Consider the following 15,029-nt stretch of genomic DNA (forward strand, 5'->3'; position numbering starts at 1 on the left):
TACATCCCAAAAAGGTTGGTCTTTTGCTTGGTCAGTGTAATTAAAGAGTCGTTAAGGAGGTCGGGCAGCCAAAGTCAATCAAAAAAACCCGATAGCCAAAGTTAATCAAGAAAACCGATGATTGCGTTATCATGACGTAGAGATCCGAATTATTACGACATGATAATAAGAACACCGGGTAATACTAGAACGACGCAAAGATGATTCGCATTTTCCGACCACGTGTAGAAGATCGACAGCTCCAAGTACGTAAGACAGAGAAAAAGGATCCGCGTTGGTTTGTTGAGGGCTTTTACTAATTCTGCTGCAATGCTGCTGCTCGTGCCGTGTGGTCTACGCATTGCATCGTGCTTTTTTATTGCTTGTTTATACAATGACCTTTTGTAGCCACAAACATGGACTCGCGACATTTTTTCTTTATGATGGAGCGTCATTAGGTATGATAATACTTTTTTTCTTTTGACCAAATGCATAAGAAGTTAATTAAACAAGCTAATGAATCCGTTGAAATTGAAGCGCGAAATGACTGCAATTATATGAAGCGTGTATACAATTAATATATGATCTGCACTGCCGTGTACAGCCCTCTTGTGTGCAATGACGGGATCAATCGCCAGCAACGCTTCGCCGGACGTCGTATATACCAATTCTAGTGTCATCCCTACTACCAGCGCTGCCATTGAAATTTTCCCTTTTTATTTTTTTTTTTTTCGGAGGAGGGATATGTAGTAGCACCGGGTGGGTACTTTCATAGTTAGCAGTAAATCATCAACATGTAAGAGATCAATAACTACATTCATCTCGTGATTCTTCGATGGTGAATGATAACGCACCAATTTTTGGAGTATAAACTTTCAAATCTTTTGAGTGATGAATTAATTGTGTTTCTTATCTTGTTCTATCAGATCATCTTCATTTGATTAGACCAGCAAAAGAAGCATTGGATAAGACACACCCTCAATTGTTAAAATCTCTTCAAAATTTAACAATTGTCCCTTTAAGATTAACATTGAGAAGTAGCATATATAATCCTTGTTTCTTCTATCTTCCTTTTTGTTGACATTAACACGTTCTAGTTTAGAGTGTTCGCTTACACATGATCTAATTTGTCTAGACAAATTAGACTTGGAATTAGATTATGTCGAAATAGATAGTTGGTCATAATCAAACATGCTCTTCATATAATCTATGTTACCGGAATCATATTTAAGCCCTAAAAGCTAAAAAATAAACATTTCTAGTGCGCCGGGAAACAAAAGACGGAGAAGGCGGAGCTTATTTGATCAGTATAATCACCATTATGCCTGAGTTTCAACCACCATCTCGTGTGGCAAATTTTCTGCGCAACAAATTGCCAGTAGCTTCGAACTCTTCAAGCGATTCAATGTCATTGAACTTAAAAATCAGCGGCCACAAGAAAAAGCATCACCATAACCCAAGACGATTATACTCACTTGCATTTCCAGGAGAATTCTGGACCCGAAGATCGACTTAACATTTATGAAATTTCAGAAACTTGTGATTCTCTCCAAGACAAAAGAGTTACAGCTGAATTGTGGTTACACCATGACTGTTATTACAGCTCACTATCCCTCCAAAAAGAAAGCTTCAGGTTACCAGTCCTCTATATTATAAGCACAAGAGTGCCTCCATCTCCTGTTTGGCTTTTCTTTCCTTTATCAGTTAGTATTGATCGATTTGTTTTGATTTTCACTTCAAAGCCGTATCCAACGGAATCATAAAGGTTATTTGAGAAAAGAAAAACTCGGTTCCAACTTGTAAGCCATGGCCCAATCTGCAACTCGTCTGGGGGTCCCATGAAAGTCAGGCTCATTCTAAAACCTTCTCGAATCCTCATTCTCATTCTAATGTGCCATCTTGCTTCCAGGAAAGGGCATGTATTTGATTGGGTTATTTCATGAGAGAGAGAGAGAGAGAGAGAGAGAGAGAGAGAGAGAGAGAGAGAGAGAGAGAGAGAGAGAGAGAGAGAGAGAGAGCATGCATGCACAAACAAGCAGACAAATATCTTGGAACTAATAACCCCTAATATGCTTTGTAACTTATGTATCAAGGTAAGAAAATCACTTGGAACCAACCCTCTAAGAAAACTTATTCATCTTGTAGTTGTCAATGGGCACAAAGCAAAGGATTGCATTTCAACTTGACGAACTTCCAAGCCAAGAGCAAGATAAAGAAAAGATAAAAAGAAAAACAAAAGGCCAGAAAACAGTAAAGACCAAGACCTCTACTTTTCTTCAATATAGAAGAGTATATCTCACGATACGAGACCATGCATTTCTAGAACTAGCCAAAGTTAAGATGGACTGACCAACCAAAGTCGATGCAATTCCCAAGAAGTTCATATTTTAGTCTTTCTTCCCCACCCCTTTTCAATTTTCAATGCAATAAATTCCAACTACGACTCTCAAAGCAATTTCTTCGGTTGCGCAACTCAAATTGGAATTGAATAGGTGGAGGGCTATTTCGTTTGCATATCAGGGATCGGAGTAATCATCTAGACCGTCGAAATGCAAACATTAATTAGGTTTGGAAAAGGACTTCCATCATTGGCCACTTGTACGTAACAATAGTCTCAAAAGGCAATAGTAGTTTACTAAGTGATACGATAAGTCTTTTCAGTGACGGAACGTCTCACTTGATCATTAATCATTCGTGTAGATTGTACCCCCTTAATTAGCAAATCAAGTCTGATAGAGTTTATCTGGATTGCGCTTAATATAGTGAGTTTCAATGCTTCCTAAAAAACCCTTCAACTTCATTTGTAGCTGACAAAGAGAACTTCCTTCTCAGAATTCAAACAATTAACCTTCGTATTACGCAGCGTTTGTAAGCCACTCAACATACAAAAGATCAGGAGGTTTGGATGGTACTTGAAGTTTCCCATAATTTTCTCTAACAATCAGAACTAGGCTTTATCTTATCTCTAATATAAGAGATGAGAAACAAACTTATATTTTGCTTCTGCAGCTTCTTTAATTAATCAACTAATTAACCAGAGCCACCAAATCAAAGATGAAATTATAATATTGAAGCACCACGAAAACAACTTGTAATTTGTGTCTATGCTCGGGATAAATTACTTCCAATCATAAAATCAACAGAATGGTAATGAAGAAGAAAAACTTCATATTATATAGTGCTCATCCCACTTGCCAATGCTCATGTCTATCCTTGTTAAATAATTGCAATACATTATAGAAGCATTCTCGATGTCAGGCAAACCAAGTACTGCACAAGCGATAGGAACGCTATCATATACCCTAGAAAATGTGCATATCTTATATCACTTTTTACATTCACAACTAGCAAAATCATTTCAACCCCTTGAAAAAGGATCATCAGAAGCCGAGAGAGCGTGAATAAAACATGAAGAGAAAATCCCACAGATGGGTTGATGAGTCTGCAGATGAACTTACCCCAAGAGTGAAGATTAATCTCTCCAAAATCAGCAGTGGGGTTCTCTTCATTTTCATCATCCTATAACTCCAAGGCCTTCTCCAAGAAATGAATTTTTTGTTTTTCCCCTCAAATCTCCTCCTAAATTCTCCTTCATGGAGCATTGAGAGAGAGAAGACCTGATTTCATAATTTACTCCATGTCACACTGATAATCATTGATAAATTATAGTTATAACACTAGCTGCCAACAACCTCATCGAGGTCAGCCCTTGATATAGCTCAAAAATAACTCAAGCTAAAATGGAGGCCTAGCAGCATTTCCTCCCCATCCAAACAACTGATCACCTGAAAATGGGAAGTTTCCCACATTAAACATTGGAACACCAACACCGGCTCCGCCTCCGATGCCGCCGCCGCCACCTGCTCCGCTCCCATCGCCCGCCTGTCCACCTCCGGTGACACCTGACGACTGAGATGCCGTCTGTTGGACTTGGATGGCCCCGTCGTCTTCTTCGATTGGCAACCTCTCAAAAACAGCATTAGCGAAGGATGCAGCCATCAAAACCACCGGCCCAGATGCCACCAGCTGACCCACCACGCTCCCTCCCACTACCTGCCCCTGGCCGCCCGACAAGAATATCGACAACCCGCCCGCTCCGGGTGGCGCGGGGGGCGGTAGCACCGTTCCCGTGAGGGATAGTATCTCGAACCTCCCGTGCAGTGTCACCACGCTCCCGGTGGGGGCTGCCGGCTGCCGGAGAGTGACATTTGCCACAGTCCCCCCGCCGCTGAGCACGCAGATGCCTCTACCCCTCTGGCGGGCGTAATTGGTCACGCTCTCGACGATGTCTGAACCTGAAGAAACTTCAAGGACGTGTGACCGGAGGGCGTTCGGGCTGTCTCGCGTGACGATGATCGGAGGCTTCGCCTTGTTCTTGGAACCGGGAGGGCGGCCTCTAGGGCGGCGCGTGGGGCCGCCGGAGCCGCTATTGGTGCCGCCCTCGCTGTCGGTGGACTTGGGGTCGTTTTGGGGCGAGTCTTTGGGATCAGAGTGTTGTGGAGGGATCGAGGAGGGTCTCTGAAGGTGCAGTTCAGGTCTCAAGAGTTGGTGGAAGTAGCGAGAGTTCGGGTTTGGCTCAAAACCTGCCATCATACCCACATCCACTCTTCTTGAATTCCCTTAGACAAAAGAAATCACTTTTTTCCCCTTCAAATCCACGTCGAAAAACACATGATTTTCGGAAGTTGGCTTACCGGTAGCAATTAGTTGCTGGTTTTATATGTGTGTATGAACTTGCCTGAGCTTGAATTATATGTACTTCACAAAGAGAATCGATCGGCAAAACGACTGCATTCACATTCGAATCACCCAATGAACAGCAGACAGAAAGATTGCTGCAACAAGAGCGATCCTACCGATATGTATGCGTAACTTGCTTTCTGGCAGACCAGGATATGATGAGCCAACGGAAACCTAGCAAGGCTTGAGAGAAATCTTCAAAGGGTTACTCTTTTCTTGAACGATGGATTCTTATTTTTCCAGCAAGATCTTGAGAGAACTAACCAAGAAAGAAGCCGATCAGAGTTTATGTGGAGCGACCCAGAAAACAAGAGGCAAGAATAAGAGAGCCTTGAAGATGAAGGAAGAAGCCGAAGAGAGCAGATTTGTCCGTGAATTTTCTCCGCAGTGCTGCTGCGGGAGAGAGAGAGAGAGAGAGAGAGAGAGAGAGAGAGAAGGAGAGGAGAATAGAAAGTAGAGAAGAGAGAGAGAGAGAGAGAGAGAGAGAGAGCAAAAAAGAAAAAGGAAGAAGGTGAGTATAAATGATTTGTTTATGAGGATCCACGCGCTTAAATATGTTGGGAAATGAGAAAATATTATCGAATTGAAAAATTAATGAAACCAAATATAATAAAAGTATGACGATGAGAAAATGGTGGAATCCAAGAATTTTATCAAGGTCAAACAAACGACAAATCAAAATCTTTTGTAAAGAGCACATAGCGTTCATTCGTCCACGCTCAAGAGTAGGTTCAATTTGTAGCAATTAATTATTCGTCTGGATTATCATTATCTTTTTTAAAGCAAGTTTCTTACGAGCTTGCGCAAAAGAGATCATGAGCATATATAATATAAGCCCTAGACATATATGACCCAAAATAAAATGACTAGTTTTTATTTTTTGGTAAAATTAACAAAAACCTAACCCGAGTGACATAATGGGAAACGAATCTGATAAAATGTTCTTTTATAGCACACATGGAATTTAATTATTTAATGAAAGTATATATGTGTTTTGATGATGTTATTAATAATGAAAGCTCCCACAAATGTTTGAGCTGTTATTATCAATTGCTAGTTTAGATTAGTTGTGGAATTAGTGTATCCAAATCACCCAGAAGGTTATAATTAATCAGATATGTAAAGACAAACTCAACACACCGCATTGAACAGAATGACATCGGACAGCTGAAAAATATCAATTCGAGTTCAACTCAGTTTCATGTTCTCAACTCAATTTTTTTCTTTTTCGCGATAGAGGTTAGAAGATATCTTTCACGGATCAGAATATTTAAGCAACATTTTATCGTATGTGAAATTCACTCTTAATAGACCCTTCCTTTAGGCAAATTATGGGCACATTTTGTGGCATTTCTTGTTCATCAACATACACATGCGGATCCAATGATTAAAAAACCTCCACAAAAAAAAAGACGAATGATGCTTTCCATGCGCCCGGTTTGGAACTTGTCTACTTTTTGCACGTATGGGACATATACAAATGATTTTACATGAAATTTACCTCCTCCTCAACAGCACATGATTTTCATAAAACTTTACCATCATCCTTCGCGAATAGCTCTATTTAATACATGAGCAAATACCACAAAAAAATTTTAAATTATGCCCACTATGATACTAATACCCCAAAATTGTTTTTGTTTCCCCAAAAACCCTAAACTTTCTCACCGTGATACAAATACCCTCAACTTTTTTTTGTATCAGGAAAAAATCCAAACTTATACATGTGTGACATATATACTCTCTATTTCAGCTCCATCTAGGGTATATTTGTCACATTGGTATAACTTCGAGGTTTTTTACGACACAAAAAAAAAAGTTCGGGGGGTTCGTATCACAATGGGAAAGTTATAAGGTTTTTAGTGACACAAAAAAAATGTTCGGGGTATTTCTGTCACAATGAACATAATTTGGGATTTTTTGTAGTATTAACACTTTAACATTAGACATAATGGTTGCTAGCTACGCATAATATATATATAAACAATTTTTAGTAATATGGTGAAATTTGAATATATGATACTAAAGTTGATCGAATTCTTGTACAAGTCTTATCCTTTCTCATTCGAACAAAAGCAAGCGCAGCACGTCGAGGACTCAGGAGAAGGAGGAGAGGGATCGCGTGCGCGACCTCGCACTTCGTTCGGACACAAATGTCTCGATCGTTCCACGCAATGACGACGGATCTCCATTCTCTTCCTTCACACAATCCGAAGAATCGTCAAAACGTGTTTTTGCGGGCGCACACGCATCAGTTTTGGCCAAGCGATCAGGGTTCACAACTAACCTTTGCTTCGTGGCGTGCATTGTATTGGAAAGAACAGCATCATACGATGATGTGATAGGCACAGATATGAGATGAGTTTCCGTGCGCTGATGAACGTTTCCTTTTTCTTCCATTTTCTTTGGCGATGGAGTGAGCGAAAGCCCGATTTCGCTGGAGACTTTTGAACCTTGAGCTGACACGGTCCCGGCACGCGCACGTGCGTGCCCCCCGGGGGGAGGGGCACGTGAGGTCAAAAGGTCAGAGGGGGAGGACGTGTCAGACCACGTGGAGGATGTCGGGGGAGCATCGGAACTTGGTCAACCTTATCTCTCTCCCCCGCCCCCCTCCCCGACTCCCGACCCGCCCCTCTGGCTTAAATCCCGCGCGTCTTTGGCGGCAACTTCCGTCGTCAAATAATCATGCACTACATCACAGATGCAGCAACCAGAAAAAAAGGAAAAAAGGAAAATAGAAGAGCACAAAGAAATAATGAAGGGCATAATAATAATAACAGCAGTGTTAATCATAAGAAAATGAGTTTATGTCGTTATTGTCGATCAATATATGGATACAAGCTAATAAACTTGAGAACTGTGAATTCAACACGTCAAGCTCTTAAATTGCAAGCTGAAATTTTCTTTGCCGTACCTATAGTCCTTAAAAAACTTAGTATCTAAAGAAACATGATCATCTACGAATGGGATGCTCGTAAATCTTCTCAAGAAATAACACGTAATTATTACTCGAACCAAGCCATGTAATCATGAAGTTGAATAGTCGCGTTGAATACTCTCCATTATTCCTCGACACCATTTATGGATGATTTCGCGGTAAATTTACTATGGGATACTTTAGGGTGCCTTTATTTCGCCGAAAATAAATAATTTGAAAAATATTTTTTTTAAATGATCGCTCGCATCGCTTATATATAAGAACGAATGAAAGAAAAATATATTTATTGTCCACTAAAAATATTCAACATAAACATTTGTTGATAATGAAAATAAAAATTATTGATTAATTGTTTTAAATGATACAGAGCGATTATTTGAAGAAAAATATTTCAAACCATCGTGAAACAGAAGAAGCCTTAGTCAATAATCTCGAATCACTCCTGGGTTTTACTTAGATAACCCACTTGGTCAAATTTGAAGGAGATACTTATGGCATGACAAATTCAGGTAAAGAAAGAGAAAAAGAAGAGAGAAACCCTAGTTTCCCGTTGTCGCCAAAAGGACCCGCAAGGACACGACGGGTTGCAACAACCCCATCCGCAGAATTATGGAGGCCGGGAGAGTGGGACGTCCATGCACGGAACAGTATCGGTGTGACGCACCACCGCCCACCAAAACATGTGGAGAATCCAAAAGACTCCAATCTCTGGAAAAATTTTCTTTCATTCAATCCGGAACAATACTGTCAGGGTCAAGTTGCCAATGTGGTCGACAGTGAGTGACTGATTAGATTTTTGCCTTGAATGGCATTTTCTTCTGTTCAACCAATTTGTTCGCAGCCCACTATCTGTACTGTGACGCACACAGCAGATACTGATTGATGCTTTCACCAGATTTTAAGCATTGCGGCTACACTAATACTGCACGAAGTGCCCTTCCCATCTTTCCAAGGGTTAAGTTTGATTGATTGAGTGGTGGGGAAGAGATGTCTTCGTTTTTTAAGCGATTAAGTTGCTCCACTTTGCATGCATGTCCTCTCTGGGGTATCATGTGTTCACTTCCTGGCGAGTGATGATTTGGGATACAGGATGCAGGACAAGCGAAACTTGTTAATCATGCAGTGTCTAGGGTTAAGTTGGGTAAGCTTTTCATCTTGGAACTTTTTACATGAAGACTTGGGTTAGGTTTACACTTGACTAATATGGAAGGAAACGCACTGCAGCTTCAGATAAGATGCCGAATGCCAATCGAAGTTCTTGAGAAACACTTGTTTTCTTATCACCAACCATGTGTAGATAATTTTGTCGTCGCAAAATGTTAAAGAACTATATACTTCTGTTTCGTCGTTATGGACAAACTTGCTCTGATGTGAGTTTTGCCCTCATGCATACGATGAGAATCTACTTGTAGTTTTTTTCTTTAAATTGAGTATTTCATGGAGTCTCTGTTTTTTATTTTTTTTACTGAGGATGAATAGAATATATTGGTATTAATCATGTGAAGTTTGTACTTACGCGATTCTGTCCAAAGTAGTTGACTAGAATGTCTAATGACTGGATAGGGGGATCCTACCAAAGCTAATTTTGACGGATTGGAAAGGGACTCCAATCACATCACAACTCAACCATGCAAATATCAAATTGCAGCAAAGCACATAATTATTAGCTGGCTAGGGTTATCGATCCATCTAAACGTGCACGACTTTTCTGGCCGTGGCATCTTCACACAGCAGCCGTGCAAATGGACGCGACGTCGGAAGGCTCACCAAAAAAGAACAAAAATGAAGGTAGTCTTCTTTCGATGCGAAATAATATTAAACTAATCGGTGAATAATTCCTTATATAAATAATTCCATTTTAACTTCTTTTTAGGTCTGGTGATAGGTCTTGAAAATGCTTTCAACTCGTGATCGATCGAGTGCATAGTTTGACTAGGAACAAGTACTCTTCTCCAACGTGACTGTCATGCCTAAACAAGACCCAAACGTACGATCGATCAAGTCTCGAAGCCACCATCTCATCACCAAGTAGCTTATAAACCAAGCATTAGGGTAATGAACTTGGCGAGCATCGTCAGCCGGAGACATCCGTCAACATAATGCATAACTTTATGGCAAAGGCGTCTTCAAAGAGAGCTACGCTCATGCAGACGCCCGTCGACATGTCGATGAAATTAACGAGTCGACTTATGTAAAAAGACGATTACCACGTAATAATAATCACCGTATATTTTGACTTTTTTCGTGCGTAACATTAAATGAATCTAAAAGGATAATTTGTTGTCTAAAAGAAAGTTGAAAAACTTTGTGAGAAAGCCCGTTCTTCTTCTATCAATAAGAATCTATGGGGTGATGATGTCACATTTCAAGTCTCGTGCTTTCATGATATTTTTATCTTCATTGATGGAGGGGGGTATCAAATTAAGCACTAGGTAGGTGATTAGCCAATGCTCCCTATTTCCGTCAATGACATGTAATGTCAGCATCCAATCCCCACCCAAGTTGAGTTTCTGGGGGTGGGGCTCCCCATCTCCATCTCCATTGGGGCTGACGTGGCGCAGTACGTGCCAAATGGCACGTCAAATCGCAAGGTTTGCTTAGTCCACCGCCGCGGGGTCCCCACCGCTCACTCGGTGCTGGTGCTGGTGCTGTGCTCGTGTGTGTCCCCCTCGACCCGGCGACAGCGACCCGGGAACGCTCGATTCAAAAAGAGAAAGCATCGTGCACGTCCATTCCTTCGCTCCACTGCACACCAAGCAAAAGATTTGAAGCACATGTTGGGGTTTTGGCGACGAACGGATGGGTCCCTCCGTTCTCAAATCCCGTTCAATTCGCATACGAAACCGCCCCTTGATTTCTGCACTTCCAGAGGAATTTTGGACAGCTGAAGAACCCAGGAGACCGGCTTTAGAGACATGATCTAGTTTTATTCAAAGTAAAAGATCTTGCTGAGCTCGATCTCTATGAGAATGAAGATCTCGATTTGGTTTTATCCAGTTAAGGAAAGTCACGGTGTCTCTTCCTCAATAATCTTGAGCGGTTTTGATGGTGGTTTAGGGAGAAAAATCAGTGGTTTAGTGCTGTCTTTGCATTATTGGTTGGAAAATTCGTGACCGGACAAAAGAAAAAGACGGGCACGTGCGTGGAAGCTATGGTCGATAGTAAAAAGGATGATAACACGAATGGTGATTTCTGAATTGTGATCCAACACGCAACGGTCGTCCTTTAATTTTTAATTTGTTCAAGATAGTTCGTGAACTATTGATAGATATTCAAGGTAGTCCTTCTACTTACTCGAATGACGAATCAAACTTTATTTGATGACTTAGATTATTGTGTATCGAGTCGGATTTTTAAAAATGATTAATGAATATGTCCATCCTTTTATCCATCTGCGTTAGAAAATGAAAGAAACAAATTGGGGACATCTAATATTCCACGTAAAAATTTCTTTTTCCTCATTTGAGATGAATATTTCACGTGGACAATCCATGTGTAACTTTATTTTTGTCCACTATGGGATTGGAAGCCACACGATAGATTCTGTTAACTTGAATTAATGGCATGTAATGTCAGCATCTACTTTAGAAAGGGAAAGAAACAAATTAGGGACTTCGAATATTCCTCATGGAAATTACTTTTTACTCATTTGAGATGAATATTTCACGTGGACAATCCACGTCTAACTTGTTTTTTTCGGTCCACCGGGGATTGGAAGCCACACGGTTGATTTCGTTCACCTGGATTGACGATAAACATCTTCATATAGTCGAGGGACTAGATTAAACATTTACCAATAGTTTAAGGACCACATTGAACAAATTAAAAGTCCAGGGACGATATTGCACGTTGGGCCATAGTTCAGGGACCGCATTAAACAAATTAAAACACTATGGACGATATTGCACGTTGAACCAAAGTTCAAGGATCATTTGTGTCATTTTTCCTTAATAAAACAAATGCCAATGTAACTCCAAAAAGCTCCCTTGCCACCGGAAAACCCTCATTGACAATAAAACATATCCTTAGGAGTTGTTATTATTTTAGGCAGAAAACTGGGCCACCTCAAGTATGTTCATTATAACAACTAATGTGTATTAATTTAGGAGAAAGAACCGTGAATCGGTCTTTATTAAATTCCACTGGATTAGATAAGGAGTAGTTCAGGTGAGATCGACACAATGATATTGTTTATGCACTTATCATGATATATATGTACAAATGATTATACTCACAGTTACTTATATCTGACCACTGTTCTTCTTCTGAGGTTTACAGCCAATCAAGTTTCCTAGTATCTAACATCTAGTTCTTAATTTAATCACGCCCTTGAACTTTAAAATACGGTGATTAGCAAATTAATAATGATTAACGGGAAAACATCGAGTGATATATGATATCTCAAGACGCGCAATTAACTTAACGCAAGTTGTTAATGAATGCATGTGAAGTCGACTACTTATGTAGCGGCCAATAATAATTAGGACGTGGAGTTGTCGACACCAAAAAATGGCCAGCTTGTCAACATGGGAAATACATGACAGAGGCATGAATTACGCTTCCTGTCGTCAACGATTGTAGAAAGTGATATCCATTTAGTGCATCAATGATGGTTTAGTTGTGGTCAATGAGTGTTTGAACCAAAAATCATCAAGGGACACATGACAGAGACATGTGTCATGTGTATATGTTTACGCCCAAAGATGACCAATTTTTGGGTATTATCGACAAGAACGGGAAAACGAGCAGAAATTTCAGTTCTGCGCCAATTCGGGAAAATGGTCATAACTTAGTTGACACTAATCGGATTGACCTGGGTCCAAAGCCAAAAGAACGAAGACTCCTCGACCTACAACTTTTCTGTTTTGAGTTTTCTCATTAAATCACTGTACAGCTGTCGACGTTAAAAGGAAGTTGATGGTCGTGACGGGTCAGGATGCGAAAATTTCAGTTCTGTGCTAGTTCGGGAAAATGGTCATAACTTAGTCGACACAAATCGGATTGACCTGGGTCCAAATCCAAAAGAACGAATATTCCTGGACCTACAACTTTTATGTTTTGAGTTTTCTCAGAAAATCACTGTAGAGCTGTCGACGTTAAAAGGAAGTCGACGGTCGTGACTGGTCAGGATGCGAAAATTTCAGTTCTCCGCTAGTTCGGGAATATGGTCATAACTTCGTCGAGACAGATCGGATTGACCTGATTTCAAAGCCAAAAGAACGAAGACTCCTGGATCTACAACTTTTATGTTTTGGGTTTTCTCAGAAAATCACTGTAGAGTTGTCAAAGTTAAAAGGAAATCGACGGTCGTGACTGGTCAGGATGCGGAAATTAATAAATACTTCAATGAAGAATTGCTAACTTGAAAGAATCGACAAAAAGTGGAGTCGATAATCTCGAATACAACTGTCGAAGAAGTAATCGTCAACATAGTGGGGTTGAAGCAACCGCCAACGTAGTGGAGTCGAATAAACCGTCAAGATAGTGGACTCAACGTAACTATTGGAAACCACTAAGGAGCATACATGTATTTATTGAGGGAACAGTTCCTTGAAAGCATGATCATGAGGCAGTTATCACTTGTAGACAAGATCGTGGGACAGTTATCTTAAAAGTAGGATCATGGCATCACATGGACATGAAGACAAGATTTTCGGAATAGAAGAACATGGGCACAACTGTTGAAATCTGTTAAGAAGCAGTTACCACACAACCATTATAAATATCACCGGCCATCTACTGGAGACGCCCCCTGACAAATCAAACAACATGTTATCTTTCAATTATCTTTACTTTCCTGTACCACACTTTACTTTTCCTTAGCTGTAGCTTTCCGATTCACGCCGTCGATTAAATTTTGGCGTGTATCTCTATCCCGGGTGTTACGTCGTCGATTAAATTCCGGCGTTACATCTTTGTGTACATGTGTGGCTGTATATTCAAGCTCTGTCGTCGATTAAATTTCGGCACGGTTTGTACGTACAGTCCGGTTCAAAGTTCGAAGTAAAAGTTCGCAGTAATTTCTTGTCCGCCTGGATATTTCCTGTCCGGAGTCGCCACGGAACCCGGCCTCCTCTCATTAAAAGCCGAAGAACGAGCGTTCGGTGAATTATATTTCGTCGCGGGGACATTTCCGGCGAAACAGGAGCATACGTTGTAATCTCGACTACATCTTCTATACCAAAATATTCGGGACGCTAACAGCGTCTTTGCAATCGTTGGGTAGTTGGAAACTCGCCGTACAGATAGGAAAACCAACCGGTTTCGCTAATAGAAGGTGCTGTACTGAATGTGTGCGAATCTAATTCAAATGGGATATGTCCATTGCAAAGAGAATAGAGGGGGCAGTGATGGTGCTCTTAAGTCATGGGGTTATTTTAATCTGCCTTCGTACAGCGAGCATTATAAAAGAGATTCCGTTTCATCGTGACCATCCGAGGCCATCTTTTGGCCCTTAAATAAATGGGCGGATGGGATTTCACGGTAATATCATATTGCGGGGAATTTCAGTGGGGCATCGGCCCCCCATAAAGAAAAAGTCACCACTCCCTGACGAGGGGGGACCACAAACCAAATAATGTAAGCTTGCGAAAGGTCGCTAAGCTCCATTAGCCCACCCCTAGTTATCGATTAAAACAAAGAATATGATTAAGTTGAGAGGGGGGGGGGGGGGGGGGGGGCTTTATTAAATTATTATTATCATTAGTTTCTTTATTGAAAAAGGAGGAGAGGGCCCCACGAACCAGGGGCCAAATGGTCTACACCGACCCCCAGTTAAACTTGTCACATTTCTACCACAAATCTCCATCAGTCGCCATCGCCTTGACAAACACCAGCCATTCACTTCGGATAAAACGGGGTTTAATACTTTCTTCTTCCCTTTTTTCTGAATTTTCTGGGTTGACCCTTACCTAATCTCGTGATTGGCATTACTCAAGCTAGTGGGATATCAGGGTGGTCGCCTTCTCTCTACATTCGCTGAATATGCAAAGCGGGACAATCATGAACGGGGAGTTGCTGTCCACAAGTCTTTGCGTCGGCCGCTCTTTTTACTTCACACAAGAAAAAAGGTGACAAGATTAGTCCGTAGGCACATGCCGATGGCGTTTGCTCAAAGACAATATCAGGGCCGTCTAAGATGCTCATGGAAGCCTAGAAAAACTGGACTATCGAGATCGTTCTACTGATCTCAAATTGGAAAAGAGCGGATTCGATTTCGGTAACGAGATCGTTCCGCGCACCCGTTTTCGTCGTTCCGGTCGATTTTCATTCTCCGATCTAGCGGAAGGCTGGCGACCCCACCGGGGAGGACAGGGACAACACGTGGCGAGAGAGGAGAGGGCGAGCTCACGTTGGGGCAAAAGCCGGTCCA

At 41.1% G+C, this 15,029-nt stretch overlaps 1 protein-coding gene across 2 annotated transcripts; it reads right to left on the minus strand.

The window, feature by feature from the left end:
* Positions 1-3,130: 3,130 nt before the first annotated feature.
* LOC115662930 (AT-hook motif nuclear-localized protein 27) lies at positions 3,131-5,182 on the minus strand. 2 transcript variants are annotated; one of them, XM_030585026.2, is made up of 2 exons: positions 3,765-5,182; positions 3,131-3,624 (listed from the first exon to the last, which is right to left on the minus strand). In XM_030585026.2, the coding sequence occupies exons 1-2, from the start codon at positions 4,570-4,572 to the stop codon at positions 3,620-3,622; spliced, it is 813 nt and encodes a 270-aa protein (XP_030440886.1). In that variant the 5' UTR covers positions 4,573-5,182; the 3' UTR covers positions 3,131-3,619. The 2 variants fall into 2 exon arrangements, with proteins under 2 accessions (XP_030440886.1, XP_030440880.1); XM_030585020.2 differs by having other exon boundaries at positions 3,131-5,182.
* Positions 5,183-15,029: the final 9,847 nt, after the last annotated feature.

This window comes from Syzygium oleosum, unplaced genomic scaffold (genome assembly GCF_021117445.2).
Source record: "Syzygium oleosum isolate NSW1041296 unplaced genomic scaffold, Sole_v2.1 Sole_v2.02, whole genome shotgun sequence".
NCBI classification, from domain to species: domain Eukaryota; kingdom Viridiplantae; phylum Streptophyta; class Magnoliopsida; order Myrtales; family Myrtaceae; genus Syzygium; species Syzygium oleosum.